Genomic DNA, 26,877 nt, shown 5'->3' with positions numbered 1-26,877 from the left:
ACTCAAAGCTCTGTCCAATAGTGCTTGTGTGTGTATGTGTTGTGGGGCGGTGGGGGCAAGGGAAAAGAACAGAGATATTTGCAACAGAAACATCTTATCTATTGAATGACTGAGCTGCTGGCTGCTGCATGCTATCAAATCTGACTTGTAGAAACCTCTCTAACCAGTTGTGCAACATACCTCTCTCTCTCTGTCTCTCTCTCTCTCTCTCTCTCTCTCTCTCTCTTCCTCTCTCTCCCTCCAGTGGAACTTCCCTCTGTTGATGCAAGCCTGGAAACTTGGCCCTGCCCTCGCAACCGGTAATACAGTGGTGATGAAAGTTGCGGAGCAGACGCCACTCACGGCACTCTATGTGGCCAGCCTTATCAAAGAGGTACATGCTGTGTGCTCGGGTGAATGTAGGCAAATGGTTAATCTATAAATATCCCATTAAATGTATACATTTACTAACGTGGTGGAAGATCTACTTGTTAGAGTTCTGTTAGCTGTTACTACATTTTAAATCCCTATTATTTTGGTATGTTGCATTTTGTGCTGGTTTATTCTTGTTTAATGGTTAATTCTGGTGTCTTTTTCCTTGTCACATTTGCTGAATTTCCTGTCAGTGTTGACACATGATAGCAACTTGTCATTTGGCAAAGTGATAGGTAACAGTGGGTGTCAGATACCCACCAAACCCTCCTGACCTTATGGGGGTGGTTATTTATAAGTAAAGGTCAAATATGAAAAGAAATGTCACAAACCATATATCCAATTGACATGATGCAACATTTTTCCACCATACTGAATTGTTCCGCCGTTTTGAATCTTTTTTTTTTTTAATTGCCTGTTTTTATTTACCTATTCATTTATTAATTTATCTTTGACCCATTTACACAAACTTTTGGTGCACAGCTTCAGTGGACTAATGATCATTAAACCTGCCCAATCAGAATATGGTCGCCATTTACAAATGATTTAAAGAAACGGCATGGCCCAGCACCAAACTGGCCAGATCATGATGAAAAATCTCCTTTTTTTGGTTTGTTTTCAATGTATACTATTGTATACTAACGTGTACTAATATTATGGCTGATATTAGCACTTCTACAATGTGTGAAATTGTTTTTAGCTAGCTAGCTGTAGCTTGCAAAACCATGAATGTAATGGGACTGTGCAGAGTCTGTAGTTGCTTTGAATTACATTCTTGTATGTAATGTGCTTCTGGAGTAAACCATGACGTGTGTATTTCTAGGTGGGTTTTCCAGAAGGTGTTGTGAATATCCTGCCTGGCATGGGGCCGTCAGCAGGCGCTGCCATTGCTAGGCACATGGATGTTGACAAGTTGGCATTCACTGGATCCACAGAGGTAGGATTACTTACTATCTATTTAAAGTTTTAAAAAAGATCTTGGTAGAAAGTTGGGTAGGCTTTGAAAGAGGTGTAAAAAAAATCTAGGAAGTGAGACCATTTTGATTGCATTTACAGTATGCGGCCTACCAGTCCTTGCTTGTGTTGTATTAAAATCTCATGTGTAAGTCGCTTTGGATAAAAGCGTCTGCCAAATGGGAAATTGTAAATTGTACCATGGAGAAAGGAAGGGTCCTCCATTTCTCAATGTCCGCCTTCAATTTTTCAACCATTTCAAGAAAATTCAGCTTAAAAATAAAGTATGACTAGGTTGATTTGGTAAGATATTTACGTTTGTCAGTAATTTTGTAGGTGAGGTTCTGTATGAAATTGGAGTCAAGGTCCTTACTCAGTGACATAAATTGAAAAATTGGGAAAATAATTGCACTTTTGTCACATTTAGCACAGTGATATGTGCTAAATGCTTGATTTAGTACGTTAGGTAGGTAACACCAGATTTATGCCTGATGCATCCAATGAAAGAGATGTTAAGCTTTCTAGAAATATGATGTTCCATACTAGAGGGCACAAAATCCAGGTAGTGAAAGAATAGATTTATAGGTTTTTAGATGGTGAAAGACAAAATTTATGGTCCAGGTCATGAAAAGTATAGCCCCAAAGGGACGGCATTCATTTTTACGTGCCATTACTAGCATCCCAAACACTTCTATACAAAACGACCTACTAAGCCCTTCATTTTTGTGTGTGGTTTCCAAACGGCTGTTCCGTCAAACTCCTAGGAGGAAGGGTGAAAGTTCCAGTAAAGCCTTTCTGTTTTCCCAAAAACACAGCTTTCTGGAGCTGGGAGCTAAAGCTAATGCTAGCTTGCCGATGTTGATTCTACGCTGCTGCATGCACAGTTAGCGTAGCCCTTCAGAATAAAAGTCCTTCGGCATTATACCAAAAGCTGTGAGAGAGAGTGCATATGATACTTTGCAGGTTAAGAAACAAGTCAAATGTAAACATTACTGTCATTCAGAACTCACTTCTTAGTTCCACATTAGTAGGATATTTTATTTTGGTGCTCTTTCCACCTCCTTCCAGTCCAAAAGACAACCCAAATACTGTACTGGGCATAAAAAGCTGGTTAAAGGAGGTACGGCTGAAACAGTTTCAAAACCACTGAATTAGTCTTTGTAGTCACTTTAGTGTATATTTGTCTCTCCCTGTCTGTCTACATCAGGTCGGTCATCTAATTCAGCAGGCTTCAGGCAGCAGTAACCTGAAGAAAGTCACTCTCGAGCTGGGAGGAAAGAGTCCTAATATCATCCTGTCTGATGCAAATAGTATGTATACTGTGTGTATGTGTGTAATTGGGAGAGACGAGTACTAACAGCTAACAGTATGTAGACACATCAGACACTTATGTCTGATGAAAGTAGTGCATTATGTGTGTATTTAACTAGAGTACACACACACAGGATTGTATTGCATATAATCACACGTAAAAGGCCCACACCACAATTGAATTCTAACGTTAATAGTGGTCCCAGAACAGACTCATGGCTTTGTATCTGTTATTTCACTGAACTGCAGACGGTGTTTCTCTCTCAAAATCATTGAGCTTCTGATGTAAAGACTGACTTTTTGTGTTGGCGGTTTACATTTGTAAACATTGAAGGAAACTGCATCTTTATTTTAAAGGAACCCAACTGTAAAACAATAACACTTTAAAAAAAAAAAGAAAATTGCTACTGGCAACGTACCTTGCATTTCTGGGATCATTTTGCTGTTTGGTCTATTTTTCTTATTCCCGTGGATAAATGGCCAAACAGACTATGACAACACATCAAGACATATCCAGCACAGCTGTAATTATTGGAGTATTATCGCAGACAATATTTCAGCTATCTAAAACATTAACAGTAAACGTCAGAACCAAAGAGCAAGGGCTTCTTTCCAGAGCCCTCATTTTGTACTGACGTTCAACAGTTGTTTTTTTTCCTTAAAGATTATTTTCCATGCCAATGTTAAAATTAACTTTTTCTTTCTCTTTTGCCCTTTACCACCCAGTGGAGGATGCCGTGGAGCAGGCCCACTTTGCTTTGTTTTTCAACCAAGGCCAGTGTTGCTGTGCTGGTTCTCGAACTTATGTCCAGGCAGACATCTACGATCAGTTTGTAGAGCGCAGCGTTGTGCGGGCTAACAGACGCGTGGTGGGAAACCCCTTTGACCTGAACACCGAGCAGGGACCTCAGGTAATACACGCACATACACACAAACACACACACACACCGGGACAATGGTACTCTATGGGTCATAGCCTGTGTTCTCTTACCAAAATGTATTTTTCAGCCCTGATAACAATACATACACATCCTAAAAAAGCTCTGTCCCAAAGCATTCAATAGCACACACCCTAACCGTGAGTGATAAAAAATAAATAATTTTGGTTTATTTCAAGATTCTGTTTTACTCTTATCTGGAGTCATACCCATTGATTGTGATTCATATCTTTTTTTTTTTTACACTTATTTTGTATTGGAAAATTCATTCCTATCTTGAAGCAGGATTGAGCTTGAGCGCCAGGCTTTGGATAGCTTCTCTAGGCTCCAGTACATTCAACAAGGAAATTGCAACAGTGAGAGAAAACATTGCGAAAGCACCCAAAACCTTTCTGTGTGTGAAACTGAGACACTGAAACTTGATGGACAGCCTTAACATAAACTACACCGCACGCACCTAGTTGACCTCTTCCCTCTGCCTTGACTTCTCCAGGTGGATCAGGAGCAGTTTAACAAGATTCTGGGCTACATCAGCAGTGGGAAGAGAGAGGGAGCCAAATTGATGTGTGGAGGAGGCGTGGCTGCTGACAGAGGATACTTTATACAGCCAACCGTCTTTGGAGATGTCCAGGACAACATGACCATTGCCAGAGAGGAGGTAGGTTAGCAGAAATATGGCACAGGAGAGTGCTGAGAAACTAATACACGCTTTTGTCACTAGTACACTTGATTACTGTACTGGCCTACTCTCTGGTCTCCCAATATCCACTATCAATCACTTACAGTTGGTCCAAAACTCTGCCTGCTGCCTGTCTTTTACCTAGAACTAGAAGGACACATAACTCCTGTTTTGAAAGCATTACACTGGCTGCCTGTTCATTTTAGGGTTGGTTTTAAAATTCTTCTCTTAGTTTTTAAGGCCTTGCACCCCCTTATTTATCTGATTTGCTTTTAAGGTATACACCCTCAGATCCTTTGGCAGCAACCTACTGACTATCCGTAGACACAGAACTAAGACCTTTGGCTGGGCATTCTCCATTGTATATGGGCCTAGGCTTTGGAATGGTCTGCCAACATTGGATTGTTTTAAGAGGGAACTTAAAACATACCTTTTTAGCATTGCTTTTACTTGAATTTAATGCTTGCATGTTTTTATTTATCCTACTCTTTTGTTCTCTGACTGCATTTCCTTGTTTTATTTCATCTTATTGTTTTATTTAATCTCATTTCTTTTATTATTGATCTGTTTTTATTGTCTGTAAAGCGCTTTGGGGGTGGGAGATGTGTGGCCTCAGATCCTCGCTGTCTAACATTGGTTTACACTCCATATCCCAAAAATAAAACCATTATATTTCCCTCTCTGTTCTTGTTTTCACCCCCCTCCTCCTTTCTCTTTTCTTTCTCTTCCATCATGTTTTCTCCTCTCCTGCTCTCTCCAGATCTTTGGCCCAGTGATGCAAATCCTGAAGTTTAAAACATTGGAGGAGGTAATGGACAGAGCTAATGATACTAAATATGGTCTCGCAGCAGCTGTCTTCACTAAAGACATTGACAAGGCCAACTATGTCTCTAACGGGCTCCGCGCTGGCACAGTCTGGTAGGATTATTATTATTATTTCTACAATTATTATGTGATTGTTGTTTCATGGCTAACCCCCAGACTGCTATATCACTGTAAGGCTCATATTCAGAGTTGAGATAAGCACATGTAGTGGGGATTTATCCACAAAATTGTGCGGGTCGGCATTCATACTTCAGCCATGTCCATGTACCAAAGCTCTCGCTAGGCGCCTCTTAAGTTCCAAGTTAATTTATTAATCATCACAAAGCATGTCTCATAGGACTTTACAGAGAATGAGCCTGCTTAGATCGAACTGATCAACAATCAGTCATCTAACAGAATGATGGAACACAAACACAAGGAAGCAAAACACACCACAAGACACTCAATGGCAAACCACCGTATGTTTTTGATGAGGCTTGCATTCGATACTCACTGTAATACTGTAATCTTCATTTTATTGATGTAACTGATATAGTATTTAATATAAGCAATGTCTTAGGCCTCAAGCCATTTACAAATTGTAGCACTTGATATTGAAATCAAATTAAATAAAAACACAGATTAGCCTATTATAGGCCTAATGATTGAAGGATGCAATGATGCAAGTCCATATAATATGCTAATTAGAGGATCATTCTGCTTATTTTCAACCTGGGCTTTTTGGGTTCAACCGTTGGCCCTGTATTTGTGTATTGGACAGCAGCGCTCCCGGCGAACTAAAGCTACGTCAAGCTCTACAGTGAAATAAGTGATGAAAGTTTGAACACAATCAATCATCATGATAGTAAAAAACTAGGAAAGGTTGAAAATACCCAGGTTGAAAATACCTGTAATTATCCTTTAATAAAGGGCTATCAAAATATAGCAAATACTGTATAGCACAACTTTTAGGCCTGTTTAATCTACGCCATGTTTCTCTATAGACCTATAGAACTTTCACTTTCTCAAAATTAAAGGCAAGTGCTTCTCTTAAAGTGAATGTGACTGGCCCAATGAGAGTGCCAGTCAGTGCCATGTGAGAAACCCGGCTACACAGTGGGCAGGTGCGATAGAGGGGTCATTTAAATATTCTCCCCTGCACCTCCTCAGCTCAGAGCTACACACCAGTCACAATATGCGGGTCTGATCTCACGTAGGCTTTTTTGTCTTGGCTGAAGAACGTGCGGCAACTCTGAATTAGAGCCTTGGTGCAGTAAACACTACTGTTGCTCCATCTGAAAATTTCAAATTTTGTTTTCTCCACACTCATAAGGCACGGTCCAGTAAACTAGTGTTCAGGTTGCCATAAGTTAGTTTTATCAGATACAAAGTACATTATAACGACCCTTCTCTATAACATAATTTGAGTTTGCATATATTCTAAATTTTGTGTTTGTGTGTGTGTGTGTGTGTGTGTGTGTCCATCTGCAGGATTAACTGCTATGATGTGTTTGGGGCCCAGGCTCCATTTGGAGGTTACAAGGCTTCAGGAAACGGCAGGGAGCTGGGAGAGTATGGTCTGGACAACTACACAGAGGTCAAAACGGTAAATATTAATAAAACACCCATATACTAAAGTACTTATTGATCTGGAAGACTACAGCTTGTACAACCACAGCAAAGTGGGTTGGGAGGTGTGGGGGGCGACTGCCCCTGCCCTTTTTGCTGTGAGTGCCCTTTTGTATTCTTTCTTTTTTTAAGCTATATACCTTTATTTAAACCAGGGTAGGTCCATGCCCTAATCAGCACTTCCATGCTTAATTTTTATTTATTTTATTTTTTTTGCCATTTTTGCCTTTATTGACAGGGCAGTAGAGATTGTCAGCAAAGACGGAGTAGAGAGGGGGATGATATGCCGCAGAGGGCACGGGCCGGATTCCAACCTGTGCCGCTGCGATTAGGACTTGGTACACACTCTACCAGTTGCCACCGGATGCCTCTTCCATGCTTTATTTTTGCCATAATGTCACACCAGAGAGGGCACTTGTGCGGCTCAAATACCCATGTGTGACCTTAGGGCAAAGATTAAGCATGTTTTTTTCTACTGTAGGGGCAGCCTAGTAGAATATGAGACCCTCACTTTTTTCATCCAAAGGGGGATTCTAATGGGATGCTTCCATGCTTCATTTTTGACCTAAGGTCACAAGAAAACTTGTTTTTTTTCTAACATAGGGGCCTAATAGCTTGGTTGATGCACTGACTCGCTGTTTACCATGTTGGTCTGTGTGTCAGCCAGGCAAGCACCTAGACTGACTCTTGCTTAGTGTGTTTGTGTGTTTGCATTTGTGAGTGTTTGCATGCGTGTGTGTGCATGTGTTGTCTATTTACATGTGTCTTCGTATGAAGTGTAGGTTGATTAGATAGTGCCCTTTTAAAAGGTATCTTAATAATTGTTTTCATTTAGCAGACCTCTAGGCCTACAGTATGTCATTCTGTTCACAAATTATGTTGGTGTTAGGTCAGTCAAGAAAGGCCATGTGCCACCTACTGGTCTAGATAAACTGCATCCTGCAACATCCAGGCAGCATCTGTATACAGTGAAAGTACTGTGCTGTCTTGACACTGTAAATAAGAAAACAAATAATAAAGTACATATTTGCCAGCTAGCTCTGTGTTATTTTCTCTAGCTAGCTTACAATCAATCAAGTATTTTATTGATGGTTTTGGTAAGCTATTGATAGATAACTTTGAAGTTTAAATGAGGCATCTAGCTCGACTTGAAGGTAATTTTACTGTGGCAAATAAGTGTCAGCTGGCTAGTAGCTATAGGCCTATAATTTCTCTTGAGCTAGCTATCAATAATATATCTATGTATATACCTGATGATACCTTTGTGAACCAATCTCATTAGTATTGTTCTCAATCTCAATAGTATTGTTTTTGGCTAGTGTGAATCCTACTGTCCATTGAGAGGGACATCAGCATTGACCACACAGAAGTCATTAACATTTTCAAAAACATAGTCAATAGGTTTCTGCTGTGAATCCAGTCTGATGCAGGAAAGTAGAATACATTTTTTTAGATGTTTTTTCCCCAAATTCAAACCCGTGGAATGTATCTACATAAATGGTACACAGCATTGTCTTATTATTCCTGATGACAATTTATTTCAATGCGAGTTCAGAATCATAAATAAAAGATCAATCCTAGTATAAGAGTTGGTATCCAAGTTCTGATTTGATTAGTCATCCCTGTTATTTTAATCTATTCACTGGTGTTTATGTGATGTGTTAGGGTTAACCTGGAAAGGGTTTGGTTCGAAACTCCAAAGAAATACATTTGTCTTTGTGTTGTTTTATTAGAGTATATAAATAGGTGAGGCCGGCCCTATGACTAACAACATTAGCAAAGAAAAAATGAAAAAGTGCCTTCGCAGAAAGTGTCCAGGTGGTGCCCCTTTTTCATTTTTTGCCCCTGCCCCTTAGAGAGTCTGTGCACGCCACTGTGCAGTAGACACTCTACTCTATGTACAAGTGTCTGGTCAGGTTTTCAATATTAACATCTTCAAATCCTGAAAATGATCTTTTTTTCTTCTTATTTCCTGTAAGGTGACCATCAAGGTGCCTCAGAAGAACTCCTAGACTTCTGCTGTGACGCCTGTCAAAGGTCGACTGTTGTAAACCCAGCAAGCAGTGAGAGCAGAACTAAGCTTCAGATACTGCTACTGTCATTTCCACTTGTAGTGCTACTGCTGTCTTTATACACATCTTTGCAGAAGATCTGATTGTTTTGTACCGCAAATCTGATTTTCGCATTGGCCGTCTAAACTGGGAGAAATCCCACGGAATTAGATTTTCCCTGAGTGGACAGCTTTGAGAAGTATGGATTTAAAACTAGATTTTCTGTTGCTGTGGATATGCAGCCCTTTAAATCTCGCTCTACATCTAGAATGAATGAGATGGAGTGAGCAGAGTTGTTACCATCAGTCAGACTTGGGTGTTTGATACATAATCAGTGGCGTTTTCAAATATTCACCAGATTATGGAATACTCTCATTGTTCATGACCATACTTTCCACTCCCTTGTTTTTGCTGTCTAGTTCATGAATTTAAATCAGAACCTTGCATTTGCAAAGGTATTTGCACTTGATTTCTGTGATTTGTCTCTGTCCCAGATATGCATATGTATATATGTAATCACATCTGGTCTAATGTAGAAAAAATGAAAAAGTCTGGGTCTATATTTGTACTCTGATCTGTGAGCTTTGGGAGTTAAAATATAATTTTGTGTAATAAATTCATGCAAGGCAGTGACGCTCCACAGCTTCGTCTGTTCTGTAGTCCTCTATTCATCTCTGACCATTTAGGAAATGAATGAATGAATTAAGGGAGAATGGAGTTGAACTTGATGTCACCATCTACTTAACAGAGGTTCCCCCTTTCTATTTCTGCTTCATCTACAAGCCATCTTCATACAGATTTCCTTTAGTATCATTCATTTTGTGCAGACAAATGCATATTAAATTCATAGTATGAATAATGTATAAATGATTATACACAGGTAATATACACAGTAGGCTTGTTAACAGAACACCTGATGGGGAAAATATTGAAGACATTTTATAAGGTGATATTAAGAAGTAGCTATAAAGTAGTAGCTGTAAAATAAATGCTGAATGAGAAATTCAGTCACGGGTAGTGGAATGCCTTTTAGAGTAACATTTATGTACAAGATATAGGGATAGATTATTTTTTTTAATTATAGATTCACAACACAGGCAACTGAAGATCACTGATATACAGGAAGGTAGATGGAAACACTTAACAATATGACTTAAGTATCTAATAAGGAGTAGGGACACCCTTCAGTCCTCATACTGCATCCTCAACTGTGAAGTGGATAATTGGACCTTTCTTCAAGAAAGAAAGCCTCCATTTCTTTGAGGGATGAAGGAGGTTGAAATCTACTTCACATAAAGGTTCAATGATGTTTAGATCTGCTGACTGGGGAGGCCATGGAAGGAGTTTGACTTCATCCTGGAGCTCATGTAATCTTGGAATATGCGAACATCATGAGGGAAGTGTTTGCATCCTAGGGTGCTCCTGGTTCTGTAAAATGGACTCATTACTTAGCCGTTCTACAACCATGCAAAGCGATCATCAGACCCAATGATGCCCAGTAGATGCTGCCACACTATTACAAATCCACCACCACGTTTAACAGTTAAACAGATGTTGGCTGAAGGCTGTTCTGCTTTAACCATTTTAAATAATTTTGCAGTTTTTGTGAGCGATGCTCTGACTATTTGGCCACTTTGGATCTGTTAGTTGCCTAGCTGCTTTGAAAACTCAACATATAAAAACAATAAAGTAGTGATTGTCAGAGCTCTTTTAAAGCTGACACATACTAATTGGCATTCAATTTAATATGACTGCCTTTATAGCTGTGATTTAGCCGTTTATTTACCCTTAATCACAGTTAATGTCTGAAAGGGTTTGCATCCAACAGGTGTTGAGTAAAAGAAGCATGATCCAGACACCTTAACCTTTAACTCATGAGTATATTTCATTACATACTGCAAGGAGAGATGTACAGTCGAGAAGAGAAAGCAATGTTTCAGTGAATAATTATTTTGTACTAAATATATAGAGGCACTTTGTCCACAACTCATTCCATTCATCATGCATCATAACTTTATCTCTTATGAAGAGTGAGGTGGAAATGGTTATGTTCAAGAAGGGATAAACAGTGAGATCTCTCTTATCTGAACTCAGTTAATAGCACTGCAAAACATATTATGAACAAGGGGCCTCTTACAGAAGTGCTGCAGCAGAGAGTAGGAAAAATAGGAGGTGTGTGTGGGGGTGGGTGTCATGGTCTGCCCCTGTCTGCCATGATTTTGCCCCTTTCAGCTCTAGTGTCTGCCCTCTTGGCCCTAGCCCTTGTATCTGCCATGGTCTGCCTCTGTGTCCTGGTCACCACCCCTTTCACTCCCCAGTCCTGCCATCCTCCTGCCAGCCACTAGATGCCCTTGGTCTTTCCTCCCTTCTCTGCTCCTTCCCTCCACACCTGCCTGTAATCAGCTCATCACCGGTCTCCTCACCTGCTTCCTATCAGCCACAGTATTTATCCCCAGTTTGCCATCCACTCTCCGCTGGATCATACATGCTGTTCATGCAAAGACTCAGCTACCATTCTGCCTGCCAGCCAGACTCCAGCCTCTGTCTCCAGTCCTCCTGCCTCGTCTGCTTCCCTCATCGGATCAGTTCAGCTCCCTGCTCTTTGGAACCTGCTCTGCCTGGCTCTCCTCAGCACTTTCCCTGTCCTGCCTTGGCCCAGCTTCGCGCCTTATCCTCAGCTCCAGGGCTCCGACTGCCTGCCCGGGTCCTTGCTCCAGCTTCCAGCTACCAGCTACCAGTACAGTAAATAAACTGTCTTTTGAACTGTGCTCCAGCCCCTTGTGTCTGTGTCTGCATTTTGGGTCCTCACCACACCTCACCGTAACAGTGGGGGGGGGGGGGGGGGGGTACTGAGTCAGGTGGTCTTTGTTTGGATTAACAGCACCAAAACACTGTATAGAATTAGCTATGTGCATCATTTGACTATCTGGAATAAATGAATGCATTTCCATCATTTCTAGTCCCTATAATCTGGGTCTGGGCCTTGGCAATGTAAGTCTAATTTGACCCAAAAAGGAAAAATACAGTAGAAAAATGACTTGTGTCAAGACAGTAATATAAGGGTTAACCAAGCTACAAGAGTTTGTTATCTGTTCCTGTCTGTGTATCCTCACTCCCTGTCCCTGGGTCTGTGCCCAGCTTGTATCAACATTTCCCTGGCCTAAAAATAACCTTGCTTGCAGTATGAAGGAAAAAAGTTTGGAGAGTGTGTTTGTGTGAACCGAAGCCAGGCAGCTGTGGATATATGTCTGAAGACATTTACCATTGACTAGTACATCTGTCCAAAAAAACTCTACTTGACTCATTGTAGTGAATGTATAGAAGTAAAAGGTTATAAAAAGGCCTTACGATAAAAGTATGTTTTAAGAAGAAATTTAAAAGATGATGCTGCCTGCCAGTCTGAGGTTCTCAGGCAGGCCGTTCCAAAGCCTATACCTGCACAGTTGAACTTTCCAAGTGCATTTTTTTTTTTCTCACATCTCCATCAACAGCGGCATTTCATGTCCAAATACTGTAGGGGAAGTCATGGAAGGACAACAGCATTAGCCTGCATTTGCAGTAGGGGAAGAATCATTTTATTTCAAAACATCAATGCCCAGTGGCCTCAGCCATTGAAAATACAGGTGCTGTTTGGATTGTCCAGGCTGTCAACAGGCTGCTTGGAATCCTCAACGTACCTGCAGAGCTCACAATGCGCGTCAGCCAGCACACAAGCCCTTATTGGCTGCGTTGCAGCCCCACGTTCCACACGCTACTGCTTTGTAAACACCTGTTCGCAGTGCGCTCGGCGCTGTGCACTGTGGGCACTGACACATAAGCTCCAAAACTTTATTTTGGTATAACACATGTAGTTTCTTTAGATCAGATATCTCAGTTTAAAAACTAGGTGTCAAGTACACACACACATACACACACACATTTTAGACATTTTTGATATCTGTGACACCCCCTATGGATTGATTCAAAAATGCTGTTGTTGCCTCACTTGACATTCACTTGACATATGGAGTTTGATGATACATTACAGTAATTGTTTGCCAAGAAACAGAAAATTCATCCAACAGGAATTTAGTCCTGAGAGGCCAATTTTTGTTTTGTCAGATGTTTTCAAAGCAGCCACTGTGTGGTGTTGTTGCTTTGAATAAATATTCAGCAACAACATTTCTTAACACCAGCTTTTACCTCACTACTTATCTCACAGATTATCGCTGGCAGGTTTTGAACCAGGAATCTGCTAGACATTGGTCAGCTTCTCTTTCCCCAAGGCCACTGTCACATCTAATGACTGCACAAACTTCTCCTGGTCTAGGAGAAGTTGTTTGAAATTAGTTTTTCAATAAATTCAATTCCAAATTGCAAAAATCTTTCATGTGGACAACGATGTTCGAAGGGCCATCATGGTCAGAGAAGTTTCAGGTGTATTGGACCAACTGTTACAGAGTTCTAGTCTTTTGAAACTTTTATTTTTGACTTGTAGTTATAGTGCCACCATTAGATAGATAGAACAGTATTATCATTTACGAAATTGACTCAAATAGAGTTAAAATAAACTGAATGAATTAATTTACAAGTATGCCATTTGTGCTTGAAATGCCAATGCATTTCAAAAGAGCTGATGTGCATCTAAATCATCTGTTTCAGTCTAGGTGATATTAAACAAAACAAATTTGTGTTGGTTTATTTGGGTAAAATCAACCTAAGATCAATGTTGATTTGAGTGTCCGGTCATACATGTGGGATGCAATACTCTGAAACAGCCACAAGGAGGCAACATTGAGCTGCATAATGTGGTGGGCTTTCTGCTGCAACCGGGCTGCAATGTGTTAGTCACACTCTGTTACAGCTTATTTTGTTACAGTTTTTCACAATTGCTTACACACATTTTCTGAAACTAAGGCTCATTTTCTCAAAACTCTAAACACAACACACAAAAACACTAACACAAAATACAAAACTCCGCAAATCTCTTGCAAAATCAAACACTCTCTTTTCAAAATGTAATTTTGCATCAAAATGACACACACAACCATCATATGAATACATCTTTCTAACAACCAACTACACACCGATGTGCTCAACGGAAAACACTACTATGAATATCTCATCAGTAGGCTTATGCCTTTTGCATGTTCAGTTACATTTATGCAAAGTAGCCTGTTGTAATATACTGTTACAGTAATGTATATATACACAAATATAGTAACACACAAATACTTTATTTCAATCACAAAGACTTTATTTCAACACTTGGATATGTGTTGGATATGTGAAGTGTTCTACATACAAAACACAATGCAGTAGGAGAAAAACAGAAAAAAAAATGCATACAGTAATCTTACTTATCAATTCAATCATTTATGCTCGCTGTTATTTATATAGGCTATGTATTTTCTGATTTCTATGCATTTCATATTTTAACATTTATTTATTTATGTACTCATTAATAGATTTATTTATTATTTAATTATTTGTAAATATGGCCAGTCCTGTATGGAATCAAATAATGGCCATTAATATTTTGAGCTTGTGAAATGGTTTGTGAATGTGTAATAAAGTTTTGCAGCTGTAGAAATATTTTGTGCATGTGTGAAAAAGTTTTGTGCACACAGATATAATTTGCACATGTGTAAAAATGTTTTGTAGCTGTAGAAATATTTTGTGTATTTGTGAAAAAGTTTTGTGCACACCAGTGCCTGAATTGGACCAAAAAAGGTGGCATTACCCTAATTCAGCAGTTGCATGACATGAGCATCGCATGTGTCTTGGAGATATTTATATTTATATGCATATCTTGGTAATATATCCCACTTCAAATGTATTTTTGTATGCATTTCATTACATACAAATATAATATTGCATATATGCTACAATAAAACCAACTGAAAATGAAACAAGACTGCAGTCAGTTTAGCTGCAAAACAACTAGTCCAACCTACCTTGCCATTTAAAAAAATCAACACAGAAAAATGTGCTGGGTTAGTGCTGTAATAATATCAGAGAAAGATTACATCAGCAAAAGATTACATACTTACAAGCATACAGAAGACTGATGCAAATAGACAGAGGCCAATATTGTCTTTATATAACTGACGGACAGAGCTGTCTGTGCTTTTTGGAGGTAGTGGCAACAAAGCAATATTGACCTTTTGTTGTTGACAGTCATGATATAAGAAAACTAGCATTATGTAACTTTTTACATACATTTATTCCTCCTTGGCGCAATAACATAGCTTTCATTTGTGCTTGCACATCCTCTATTTTCTTTTCTCTCTCTATTGGCACCTGACCAGTAGTGTTGATTGGACATATTGGCGTTTGATTACCATGAATTTCTTCATGATTGACACTTTAACGGCCCTGTGCTCCACTGATTGCTCTGCTCCATCAGATCAAGTGAAGAGGCATCACTCTGCTCACAATATAAATGTATTTATTTTTTCTACACAATTAATATCATTCCATTGTCGTTTTGCCCACAAAGTCCTGCATCAGAATGTAAGCCATTGTATTCTTTACAATCTGCCTTTGCGGGCAAAACGTCAGTAGAATGGTTTTAATATTTCAGAACACGTAATTACAAGAGGCTATTTAATTTAGGGCCAGAGTGACACCTCTTCACTTGATCTATGCAGCTTTGTTTTCGGCTGCAGTTTGACTCACCGTGTGTAAGCGAAGCGCTGCCTTCAGTCTGTAGGATGCTGTCTGCTTAAATGAAGCCCTATCAAGTCTATGGTGCACTTTTTTCATACTTCATTCAACTAAGGCGTACCAGGAGGTGGCGGTACGGAATAAGAAGTAAGGGTACTCATGTGGACAAAAATCAGAAGTGCCGGTACGCTATAAGAAGTAAGGGTACTCGTGGACAAAAATCAGGAAGTGCCTTTGTGTGTGACAGTGAAGTTACATGAGAGACGGACCCACAAATTTCCTACCTTTGTGTGCGACAGTGAAGTTACAAGCTACAAGCTTCAAGTTACGAGTACGGATTTTGGCCCTATTTTGACGCCTGAGCTGACTAGCCAATCAGCACGTTGCCCACTGACTAGCCAATCAGCACGCTGCCCACTGACCATAGCGCGTTCTGGTTACTTCGTCCATCTGGTGCATGCTAGAGTCAACATGGAGGAGTCCGAGGCGAACTCTTCTGGGACACAGGTTAATTACACTGTTAGCACGGAACATGCCAGTAAAGTTTTACATCGTAATTAACTAGATATATCAAGGCAGTTGTGCGTGCATCCCGGAGTTACTTAATTTGCATATTTAGTTTATGTGGTCGTTGCTAATGTCTTAGCTAGCTACAGTCTGTTGGCTAACATTTGTTGTTGTGCCGTTTGAACAAGTAACGTAAATGTTAAGGAAAGTAAGGCTAATCTTTAACAGGTGCTTCCCGACATAATGCCGCGGGCACTTAATATGGGAAGGAAGCAAGGTAGTTAGCTAAAGGTCGAGAAGGTTCTGTTTCCAATCTGACTTATAATATGTCTCCCACAGGAGCAGAACTCCTTAATAGAGAGAGCTGTTCGCAGCTTTGTGGACATCTTGTCAAATGCACAGCCAAAAATTCAAGTTTCAAGTGTGCCACTAGCTCACCAGCAGTCAGCCATAACAGCAACCCGAGGAGACATGCAAAGGTATGATATGACAGGCATGAGTATAATTTATTTGTTGCTCATTATTGTTACTCAATATAACTTTGAACCGGTACAAGGCAGGAACGCATACCAAGATTAGTGAGGTGCCGACTCCAGAGGATCGTGTACAAACAAGTGACAGAATGGGGGTCGCACACTCCAGCTCTGATGCAAAGTCATCATGCTGATGAAGATCTAATTCGAAACGTTGGCATTATAATCAATAAAACATTGACTTTGCATCGGAGCTGGAGTGTGCGACCTGTTCTGTCATTTGTTTGCACTCAATATAACTTTATCGTAACCTAAGTAATATTTATGCTCCAGCCACCAGCCCAACAGCAAGCAGCCTCAAGTGTACAGAGGGAAATGCAAAGTATGATAGTCATACGTACAGTGTATCCATTGCTCATTACTGTTAGTAATGTTTATGGATGTGCACACCTTTGTGTTATTTATGCTCCAGACCCTCATATGAACTAAGACATAAGCTATCACTGTAATTAGACTTGTTTATTAAGAAAACTGAATTTCTCTCCCTTTTATAGTTTTCAACCTTATATTTTTAGGATGATTTTGGTATTTGTTAGGACGATTATATTATTTTATACAGCCCATTTTAATTTGTTTGATAGGTCATTTCCAGCATTCTACCAGGGGAGGAAGAATCGAGGAAAGAGGCCTTTTCCAAGCGCCAGTCTCATAATTCCTGCTGGCAAACAGCTTGAGTTCAATTTTTGTCTGATGCCCGAGAGCACTAATAAAACTCCGAAAAATGAGACAAGGCTTCTGCAGGCAGGACTTGGAAGGCATACACTCAGCATTAATGATAATGCTGATCATGAAGAGGTATTACATTTGTCTGTATTTCAGCTCAAACATTTATTAATGGAATGCCATGGTACATCGTTCAGGAGCTGTTAACATAGGAATTAGTACATTGGCCAGAGCCCAAAATTTCACTGTCTGTACCAGTCAAGGTGGTAAAACTTACTTATAATTTTTGAAAAGTTAACATGTTACAAGGTACAAGGGTACCTATACTATATGAAGACCTTATGTGAGAGATTTCTGCCAAAGTCATTCTTCTAATTTAAGGCCCACAATCACCTCTCACAATGGAATAGTATGGGTATATTATACATTTCCTGAATCCTAAGATCCCTGTGAGTATTCCAGTTTTTGAGTTTTGTGTCTGTGATGTTCCTAGATGCCACAGAGTTAAAAGAAATTATATAGTTTAGGCAAAAATTGTGAAAAAAAAACAATTTCAAAATAACTAATAATAAAAAAAAAACTGGGCTTGAATGAAAGCTAAGAAGGTACCCTTTAAAATGATATCAAACACAATATTATAAAACACTGACAACGGTCCTGACTATGAGCCTAAACCAGGATATGCACCAGCGTCTAAAATGCAACTTTTTGTAGGGGGTGGTTAACTTCATGAGCTGATTACTGTGACAAAGCTGCCACTCAGGAATGCTTATCATACCAAAATATCATCTACAGACATGTATCTTTTCATCTTTTCAACAAATTATAAGTAAGTTTTGCCACCTTGTCTGGTACCGGAATCTGGTCTAACCCATGGACTAAATTAGGTATGTCCAAAATCAGGAGAAAAGGAGGGAGAGGGTGCATGAAAAAGAATACTTATAATTTTCATGTCATATCTGAATCTAGATTAGTCCTCACTGAAGAATACCCCAAAATGAAGGACCTAACAGGAGGTTGGCTGCTATATAAAGTGGCAGGTATGGAGTATTGCTGTATTAATGGTTTATTAATGTATTTATAAAGAACCTTATGTCTGTGAGGGAAAAAGATTTACAGCACGTAACCTCTATAATAAGCATTGTACTATTTCAGGGGGTCCATGTTCCAGACGTGGAAATTACAGATATGGAACAAATTGGAGTACAGGTTCCTGAACTGGCATCACCCCTAGGCATCGAAGAACTGGAAGGACTTAATCAACTTTTTAATCCTACTACGCCTTCATTGTGTTTTGCGGCAGACATGTATAGTGCTGTAGTCCACTACGTAGAGAGTGTCCTTGAAGTAAGACAGTAAGCGTAAGGCACAATGCATACTAACTGAAAGTCCCCCTCCGGTCAAAAATGTTTTTCTTCTTGTTCATACAGTTGAATAGAAAGAAATTAATGAAAAATGTGTCCAAATTACTCTTTTTCAGATCATTTCCAATGTTTCAAACTCACACAGCAAAATTATGTTCTGCAAAATGTAGAGGACTGCTCTGACTTGAATAAAAGGTGGTCTGACCATAAAACAGTTATTGTTTTTATAAATTAATTTATTTTTACTTAACCTGGAAAGCCTCATTGAGATGACACTGGCAATCTTTTTCAGCAGTGTCCTGGCCCAGAGTGACAATGATCATTACTATTAACTAATGATCAATATTATCCATTATTAGGTTCTCTTCTTTTCATACATACATTTTATTAACTTTGTCATTTTTGATAAACATTATATAGTCTGTGTAAAGATCACTGAATGTTATTCACACAACTAATCAAGGCAGACAATAGATTCAAGACATTTATTGGGCTTATAATTCAATACATTTGATGAAATCATACATAACACAGCCAATATGATTGGCTTATGCACATATGATGATGTTGATGAATACACAAAGTAAATACAGACATGGCAAACAAAAAGTCTGGCTGATTGTAGTCCTGTCAGAGCTGGGGGCTGAGGCTGCAGTCTGACCAGAGGAGGGATGTATGGAGGTCTGAGGTGAAGGAGGACGACCAGAAGAGTCTGGACAGATGCTGCAGGGACAGAAGTCAGTACGACTGAATGTGATATAATGAACATAAACTGTCTGTTTATGTTTTATTTACCAGCAGCAGTAAAAGTTTCATTCCTCACCATGTTGCACTGATGCGCTGAAGGAGGAGACACAGGAGCTTTTACCAGGCTAAATTAAAAAAACACAGACAAGCAAAATAAACATTATTTAACTAAAGACAACTTTAAAGACACTAAATAACATTGCACTATGAAATAAACACAAGTGCATATTTACTTGACAAGCAGCATGAGGTCCATTGATCCAGAGCTCCTGATGATGTCACAGAGTTATAGACGTATCCATTCGCTGTGATCACAGAAAACCTTTCGGTTCAGATCAGGCTGGGTCTCTGGTGACTGTAAAGAAAATATGCACAACCCAGTGAGATCACAGGCACTCATCAGTACAGATCAGCTGTGGAAAAAGCATGATGCTGAACTGAAACTATGTACTCACCCAGTGTGCTATCCTCATCCAGGAGCCATCAGACCTGGAGGATTAGAGGCCTGAGTGAAGGCCACTGCTGTGGGTCAGAGGTGATGATGAGAAGGCTGAGTAGGTATCTGCTGTTTCTGTAGCTCCAGCTGCAGCTACTTCATCCTGCTGTCTGTGACTCTGCTTTTACCAAGAAAAAATATAAGCACAGATATAAAATACATTAATACATACACAAACATGTCAATCAGTCCTGCTGCTCCACATGCTGCCTCATAGTTCTTCAGCAGCTGAATGGACCTGAACTGCACTGATTCCAGAGAAAGGCAGAACTAAAGAAATCTGGATTTACTGAACCTGCAGCCTATTATCAGAACACAGGAGACAGACAAGATTAGGGGTAGGGTGTAAGCATGAGAGAAATGAAATTAAAATAACACATTTCAGTGTGTGAGGTTTGCCCGAGCGGTCAAGAAGGCAAATGAAGAGAGCATCAAACCAGGTTTGGCGTTCCAACAAGAAACATTTATTTTTCTTGCACCGTGAATAACACACTTGCCCAACACCTGCCAGCATACACCTTCCAGCCCTCCAGACACATACAGACTGCCTCCCTTATAAAGGGTGTTGGCTCTACTACTGAGCTGGCACATACCATTCACAGGGATATCTAAATCCACATAAATAGCTACACACATGAATGACAATAAATATTTACATAAACTATTACCACCCATATTTACATTTATAATAAATATTTATATACCCAAAAATAGATACGAAAAATACAGATAAATAACCTACATCAATAAATACATTCAAACAGTACAACAAACTCCCCTCTACCCTTTCCCCGCTTGCTGTAACCCTCCCGGAACTAATAATAGGTGCGTGGGTCCCCGGGGAATTCTTTTGCCCAAACACCCTGGGAGAAGGAGAACAGGCAGAGGTAAGTTTGTGCATGACCATACATTTCATTGTACTATTTAGCATTGCATGAGTCACATTATACTCCTCAAATATCTTGCTACAATTGAATTGTAAATCAGTGTGCCTTATTTTACGTTCACAGGCGAACGACGAGGCGGAACAGCCCAGCGTCCCTGCTGTGAAACACGCGACTCATGCAAGCTGCAATACACAAACAATCAATAAATAAGTACATTTATTACCATACCACGTGTGTTTATTTAACCTGTGTTCCAATATTGCAAATCTGTGCATCAATTAACGTATTTAATCTAGCAATAGCATTTACTATTCACTCGGGGAACCAGTAACGGCGACCCGTCGTTACACAGTGTAAAAGGTCAATAACTTCGTTAAATCTGTGTGCACGTGTATTCCAAAAAAGGAAAAACAAACTAACTCTACTGTCTTGTGTCAATATCAGTCTGGAAAGATTCCAGATCAGTTTCTGGCAGCTCAGACAACAAGGTGCAGAATTCCCACACAAGTCATTTATATAACTCACACTTCAAATATTATTGAGTTATCATTATCATTTATTTACTGAGTCACATCGTGCACACCCGTGTCTACTGTTTATCTGACAAAGCCTGGCATGGCTTTGTTTATCTGAATCAGTTTATCTGACTACATCAGAGACAATAATGCTACAGTGGTTTACTGTCAGTCACAAATACAGGAGACAGAGCAGTACGTTCATTTGTTATGTGTATTTGTCATATGTTGTATAGCCTTACTGGAAGAGGCTGTTAATGTAGTCTTCTAATTGCCGTACTGTATGGCCTACTCAACACAAATGCCAAAGTACTCGCATGAATGAAAGCCTGCATGCTGGATCCTTCTTATTGTCTATAATCATCACATGGCGCATAATTTAGGGTGTGTTTTATGTAAATAAATGTAAATGACATATGTATGTATATGATATAAATTAGGGCATGTCATATGTAGATCGAATGTTAATGAGGGACAGGCTTGTTACGCCCAGGTTTCACAGCTGGCGTTGATCTATCAATATGCGATCAGATCGCTGCTCATTTTGCGGAGGTGCGACTGTTTGATAAATCGCACGTGGAAGAGTTCTTACATGTTTCCTGATGCTCAAATCTGCACTCCTTTCTTGCAGTTTTGATAAATGAGGCCCATTGTGTGTAATAAGTTTCTCCTCTTACATACTGATTCTGCAGCACAGATATTGCACACAACAACGTAAGAGTAGCAATTCAACATTAAATGTAATTATGACTGCAGAGTTTAAAATGAGAATATTGATTAATATAACACCCTCTGAAAACGTGGAGTACTACTGTTATTACAATGTTACACCAACATTTTTCGGTCTGCAGTTGTAGAGTGATTAAAGTTAGGGGTGGCAACATTTAGGTAAAAAAAATTAAAACACAGTTATGTTTAAGTACAAGGAAAGATGGTTACGGAATAGCGGAGCTTTCAAATGGTCAGAATAAGAATCTTGACTTCTGCCTTCTAATTAAACATACTCTTCCTTTGGAATGCGCACTTGATTGTCTGAAAATGCAGCTTTAAAAGTTTTGTGTCCGTGTCAGCGATGTTATTGAAATATCAAGCCACATGGAACAAAGACCATTTAACCTACCTCCTGTGGGAAGTTAATGCGAGCAGAGAGTGAGCTGATTAGAGTCATTTCACTCATGCAGATGAACTCCACATAGTCTAGGTCCAAGGGCTGTCGCTGACAGGCCTGCTCCAATCTAGACTGCATCATCTGACAAAGAGGTCAGGAAATGTGCTTTTATATAAAAGTACTGACATCAGGCTTTGTTGGAAAATGTGTGGAATACAGATTAACATTTCAAGATGCTAGCAGATGCTAAAAAACACAGAAACTGCAGCAACCTAACCTAACAAGCAAAACTTGTTATGTTTGAAATTCAGAATGATTTTTAATACAAATGCACAAGTGCCAATGTGAAGTGAAATCACAAACCCAAGTCACAGCTTGAGGTGGTAGGACATCAACATTAACAGAGAAATAAAGCAACCCGCTTTCCTGTACAGCATAGAGAGAAGGTGGTTGTGCTGCACAGCTGATACTGATATTGTTGATAGAAATAACTAAATCTTTATGATAACCCACCTGAGACTCAGCAGAAGTGCCTGGGTGATCCATGGTCGAGGGAAGCACAGACACAATGGCTACATCTCCATTGTCCTAGTGAAGCAAAAATCACTTCATTATTGGATATTGCAAATACAAGTCTCAACTAGGTTTAATATAAGGAGGTAAGATAATGTTACATCAGTCAGATGGCAAAGAGAGCAGAGCTACCCCAAGGATAACCAGCAACAAACTTACCAACAGAAAACCACTTTGTCAGTTATATCAAGTATTTAACCATTTAATTTGAAATATTAAAAAACTACATATAACTACATAAAGCAAACTACATATAACTTAGAGTTACCATTTTATTGTCACATAATTAGTGGGGTCTACGCCCATTATGTCATTAAAAAAAATACTAGGAACGCAGTAACAAGTAGTAAGGTGCAGAGGATTAGCCCAACTTGTGCCGTTGACTCTATATGTATCATAGGACTGTCTCAACTCTCCTTTCTCTCCATGAGGAGAGACAGACAGAGCGGAGTAAACGGGGGAGAGTGAGGAATAATATGTAGACTATTTTAATATGCAAGAGGAACAAACAAATAACAGGCGATGCTAACAAACAAATAACAGGCGATGCTAATCAAACTAGTATAAAATATTAGAGTGTAGAAGTGGCAGGAAAGTTGAGACGGACAACTTCTCTCATTGACTACACCAACTCGTGTGTCATTTATTTTTTACCCAAAAGAGCAAGACAATTTACTTGCGTTCAAAAACACAACATATGTCGAGCTGACGTCAGACTCAGGAAACCAGACTTTCTTAAAGGGACCGTGTCTCCTTAACCTTGAGAAGCACACAATATAACTGTGTGTTAAACATACCCAAACCACAGATTATGGTGAATAATGTCCATAGAGTCCGCCACATACGTCCCCCCAGAATTCACCATAACAGAGAAAGTCAACGTGGAGGGGGACGGATGCCCCGGCCACAATGGCTCTGCAGAACAGGAGCGGGGGCCGGGACGCCCGCAGGAGGAGCCTTGGGGACCCTGCGGCGGCGTGGGGGCGAGTGGGGGGTGGAGTCAGGGCAGGGGGGCGCCCCCGCCGCGGGGTAAGACCAGGCCAACGGGTTGGTCCAAGTCCAGGTGAGCTGGTTTGAGGCGGTCCACAGAAACGTGCTCCGGCTTGCCGCCGACGTCCACCACGAAGTGCTTGTCCCCAGTCTCCAGGACACGGAACGGGCCGTCGTAGGGAGGTTGCAGGGGCCCACGGTGGGCGTCGGGGCGGATGAAAACGTACCTTGCCGACTGCAGACTTGTGGGGACGTGAGACCGTGGGAGGCCGTGATGCGAAGTGGGGACCGGTGCAAAAACACTGGCGTTGTCCCGGAGCGTGGCCCATTGGTGGGCTGCAGACCAGGGAGTCGTGGTGTTAGGGAGCCAGGAAAAATTTATCAGCCTCCTCGGCCAGAGCATGGCAGTCAGTGATGGCGGTGTTGGCCAGGGCAACCCGTACCTGGGAAGGCAGCTGTCGCAGGAACAGGTGGACGAAGAGGAAATCGGGTTTGTGCCCACCCAGGAGATTCAGCATCCTGTCCATGAGCTCAGACGGCTTGCTGTCGCCGAGGCCTTGCAGAGAGAAGAGCCGGCTAGCCCGCTCGGCGTCGGAAAGTTCAAAAGCTCTCAACAGATGGGCTTTGAGTGTCTCATATTTATCCTGCAGCGGGGGAGTTTTGAGGAGGTTCACCACTCGGGATGCAGTTGAACTCCCGAGGGCCGACACCACGTAAAAGTATCTTGTGGCGTCCGCAGTGATCTCCCGAAGCGCGAACTGCGCTTCCGTCTGGGCGAACCAGGCCGAGGCCGACGCTTCCCAGAACTCCGGTAGTTTGAGGGACACTGCGTTAGTCGCCATGTTCGTGAAGAGCTGTCACTGGAAACGTCCAGCAGACAAACGTCGGGGTCACCAGTGTAGAAGTGGCAGGAAAGTTGAGACGGACAACTTCTCTCGTTGACTACACCAACTCCTGAATAATGTCTATAGAGTCCGCCACAAGATTATTTATTTTAACACCGAAGCATATCTAAAATTATTTTCTTCTCGGAAACGCCAGTGAGAGAAACCAGAGTTGTCACTTTATCGACAAGCAAGAAAGCCAGACTTTATAACAATTTGCAACTAAGAAACTGGTTACTGTGACTGTGAATAATAAAATGGACTTCAATGTGGACGGATCGCCCAAAAAAGGGCATGCCATGTCCTTGACAGCTGTCTCCCAAGTATAATGCTGCAGGCTGACAGGTTTTCTGACCAAAAACTGGAGGTTAGTTCAAGTGAAGCTGCTTCCGAGCAGGTTAGCTTCAGAGCGTCAGTTACCATGGTAACTGACCTGGAGTTCATCTAATCTCGCTTCTTGGAACCGAAAATCCCAGGTTTCCCTTAACTCTGGGTTAACAAAATCGGTTTAGTCAGTAAACCTGCTTTCTGGAATACCCTCTCCTGTGGGAGACATATTATAACATATATATCAAACCCTAAAGAAATTTAGCAGCTCATGAAAGAGGTGTATGGCAGATGAAACAAATGTTCTCCCATCATAAAAACAGACAGATTTTGTTTGGAAAGGCAAGATTGAAGTTTGCCAGGGTTGATGGTAGCCGTGGTCACACTAGGATAAATGAGAAGCTGCGTTTCATTAGTTGTTTCATTTCCCCTCGTTGACTTCCCCTCAGCCCTTGGTAATACGTAACAACATATGATGTGATATTTCGCCGTGACTTCAATTCATTTCAGATAACAGCAATCAGTGGAGCGGACAGTTCGCAGCAGGCAGCTAAATGAATTCGCGCTGCAGCTTTGCCTAGAGTTGAATTTGGTGAACTCTGACCCACGAATTCATGCCGATGACCAATAGTACTCTGTTTACCTCTGAGGGGCGGGGCAGAATCAAGCATGGAAGAGGCTATCATTTTATCTGTGTCCCGTCACCCAGTTCTGTATAATACTTCCCGCGCAAATTCTAAACTCCAAAGATAGATAGCTTTCTTCTGTATCCATCTTAAAATGCATCGCTATCAGTGTTTCCCCTACATGTACACGTAATTACAACTAGAAATTTGAATTTTTTTTTTATCAGACAACAGAAGTAGTCATCTGGAAAATGGCGGCCGTTGAACATAAATAAATCCAAATCCAATGCTACTATTATCATGCATGTTTTTGAACCCACAAACACCACGTATCATAAGACTGAGCATATTTTGCTGCATTGACAGTTCACTACTGTTCCCTTTTAGATTTGAAGGATTGTATTGTTAGCCTACTTTACCATTACTTTCCTGTTCACTTGCTTTATTTTCCAGCTGACGTGAACACTTACAAGTCGGATTGGAAACAGAACCTTCTCGACCTTTAGCTAACTACCTTGCTTCCTTCCCATATTAAGTGCCCGCGGCATTATGTCGGGAAGCACCTGTTAAAGATTAGCCTTACTTTCCTTAACATTTACGTTACTTGTTCAAACGGCACAACAACAAATGTTAGCCAACAGACTGTAGCTAGCTAAGACATTAGCAACGACCACATAAACTAAATATGCAAATTTACGCACAGCTGCCTTGATATATCTAGTTAATTATGATGTAAAACTTTACTGGCATGTTCCGTGCTAACAGTGTAATTAACCTGTGTCCCAGAAGAGTTCGCCTCGGACTCCTCCATGTTGACTCCAGCATGCACCAGATGGACGAAGTAACCAGAACGCGCTATGGTCAGTGGGCAGCGTGCTGATTGGCTAGTCAGTGGGCAGCGTGCTGATTGGCTAGTCAGCTCAGGCGTCAAAATAGGGCCAAAATCCGTACTCGTAACTTGAAGCTTGTAGCTTGTAACTTCACTGTCGCACACAAAGGTAGGAAATTTGTGGGTCTGTCTCTCAGACTTTGTGAAACCTCACTGTTGAAAATATTCCTGCACAAATTTTAATTACACATACACAAAATATTTCTACAGCTACAAAAACCTTTTACACATGTGCAAATGATATCTGTGTGCACAAAACTTTTTCACAAATGCACAAAATATTTCTATAGCTACAAAACATTTTTACACATGTGCAAATTATATCTGTGCACAAAACTTTTTC

The 26,877-nt window shown here is 40.5% G+C and overlaps 1 protein-coding gene and 2 long non-coding RNA genes across 3 annotated transcripts in view; 2 read left to right on the top strand and 1 right to left on the bottom strand.

The window, feature by feature from the left end:
- Positions 1-9,171, top strand: part of LOC139924539 (aldehyde dehydrogenase, mitochondrial-like) — a 34,086-nt gene extending 24,915 nt beyond the window's left edge. Inside the window, exons 6-13 of the mRNA XM_078287091.1 lie at positions 245-373; positions 1,235-1,348; positions 2,573-2,675; positions 3,403-3,587; positions 4,108-4,272; positions 5,054-5,211; positions 6,589-6,703; positions 8,706-9,171. Coding sequence (XP_078143217.1) covers positions 245-373; positions 1,235-1,348; positions 2,573-2,675; positions 3,403-3,587; positions 4,108-4,272; positions 5,054-5,211; positions 6,589-6,703; positions 8,706-8,738 — 1,002 coding nt within the window. The 3' untranslated portion in view covers positions 8,739-9,171. The remainder of the gene's footprint in view (positions 1-244; positions 374-1,234; positions 1,349-2,572; positions 2,676-3,402; positions 3,588-4,107; positions 4,273-5,053; positions 5,212-6,588; positions 6,704-8,705) is intronic.
- A 6,588-nt stretch (positions 9,172-15,759) lies between these two features.
- LOC144541951 (uncharacterized) lies at positions 15,760-18,704 on the top strand. The gene is made up of 5 exons (XR_013506940.1): positions 15,760-15,932; positions 16,272-16,411; positions 17,047-17,260; positions 18,098-18,168; positions 18,284-18,704. It is a non-coding gene; the product is annotated as an uncharacterized LOC144541951 (long non-coding RNA).
- A 395-nt stretch (positions 18,705-19,099) lies between these two features.
- On the bottom strand, positions 19,100-19,822 carry LOC144541908 (uncharacterized). The gene is made up of 4 exons (XR_013506889.1): positions 19,695-19,822; positions 19,473-19,594; positions 19,316-19,364; positions 19,100-19,215 (listed from the first exon to the last, which is right to left on the bottom strand). It is a non-coding gene; the product is annotated as an uncharacterized LOC144541908 (long non-coding RNA).
- Positions 19,823-26,877: the final 7,055 nt, after the last annotated feature.

The sequence above is a fragment of the Centroberyx gerrardi genome, chromosome 12 (genome assembly GCF_048128805.1).
Source record: "Centroberyx gerrardi isolate f3 chromosome 12, fCenGer3.hap1.cur.20231027, whole genome shotgun sequence".
NCBI classification, from domain to species: Eukaryota; Metazoa; Chordata; class Actinopteri; order Beryciformes; family Berycidae; genus Centroberyx; species Centroberyx gerrardi.
The sequence above is the reverse complement of the archived record's forward strand: the minus strand, read 5'-3'. Positions and strand labels throughout refer to the sequence as shown.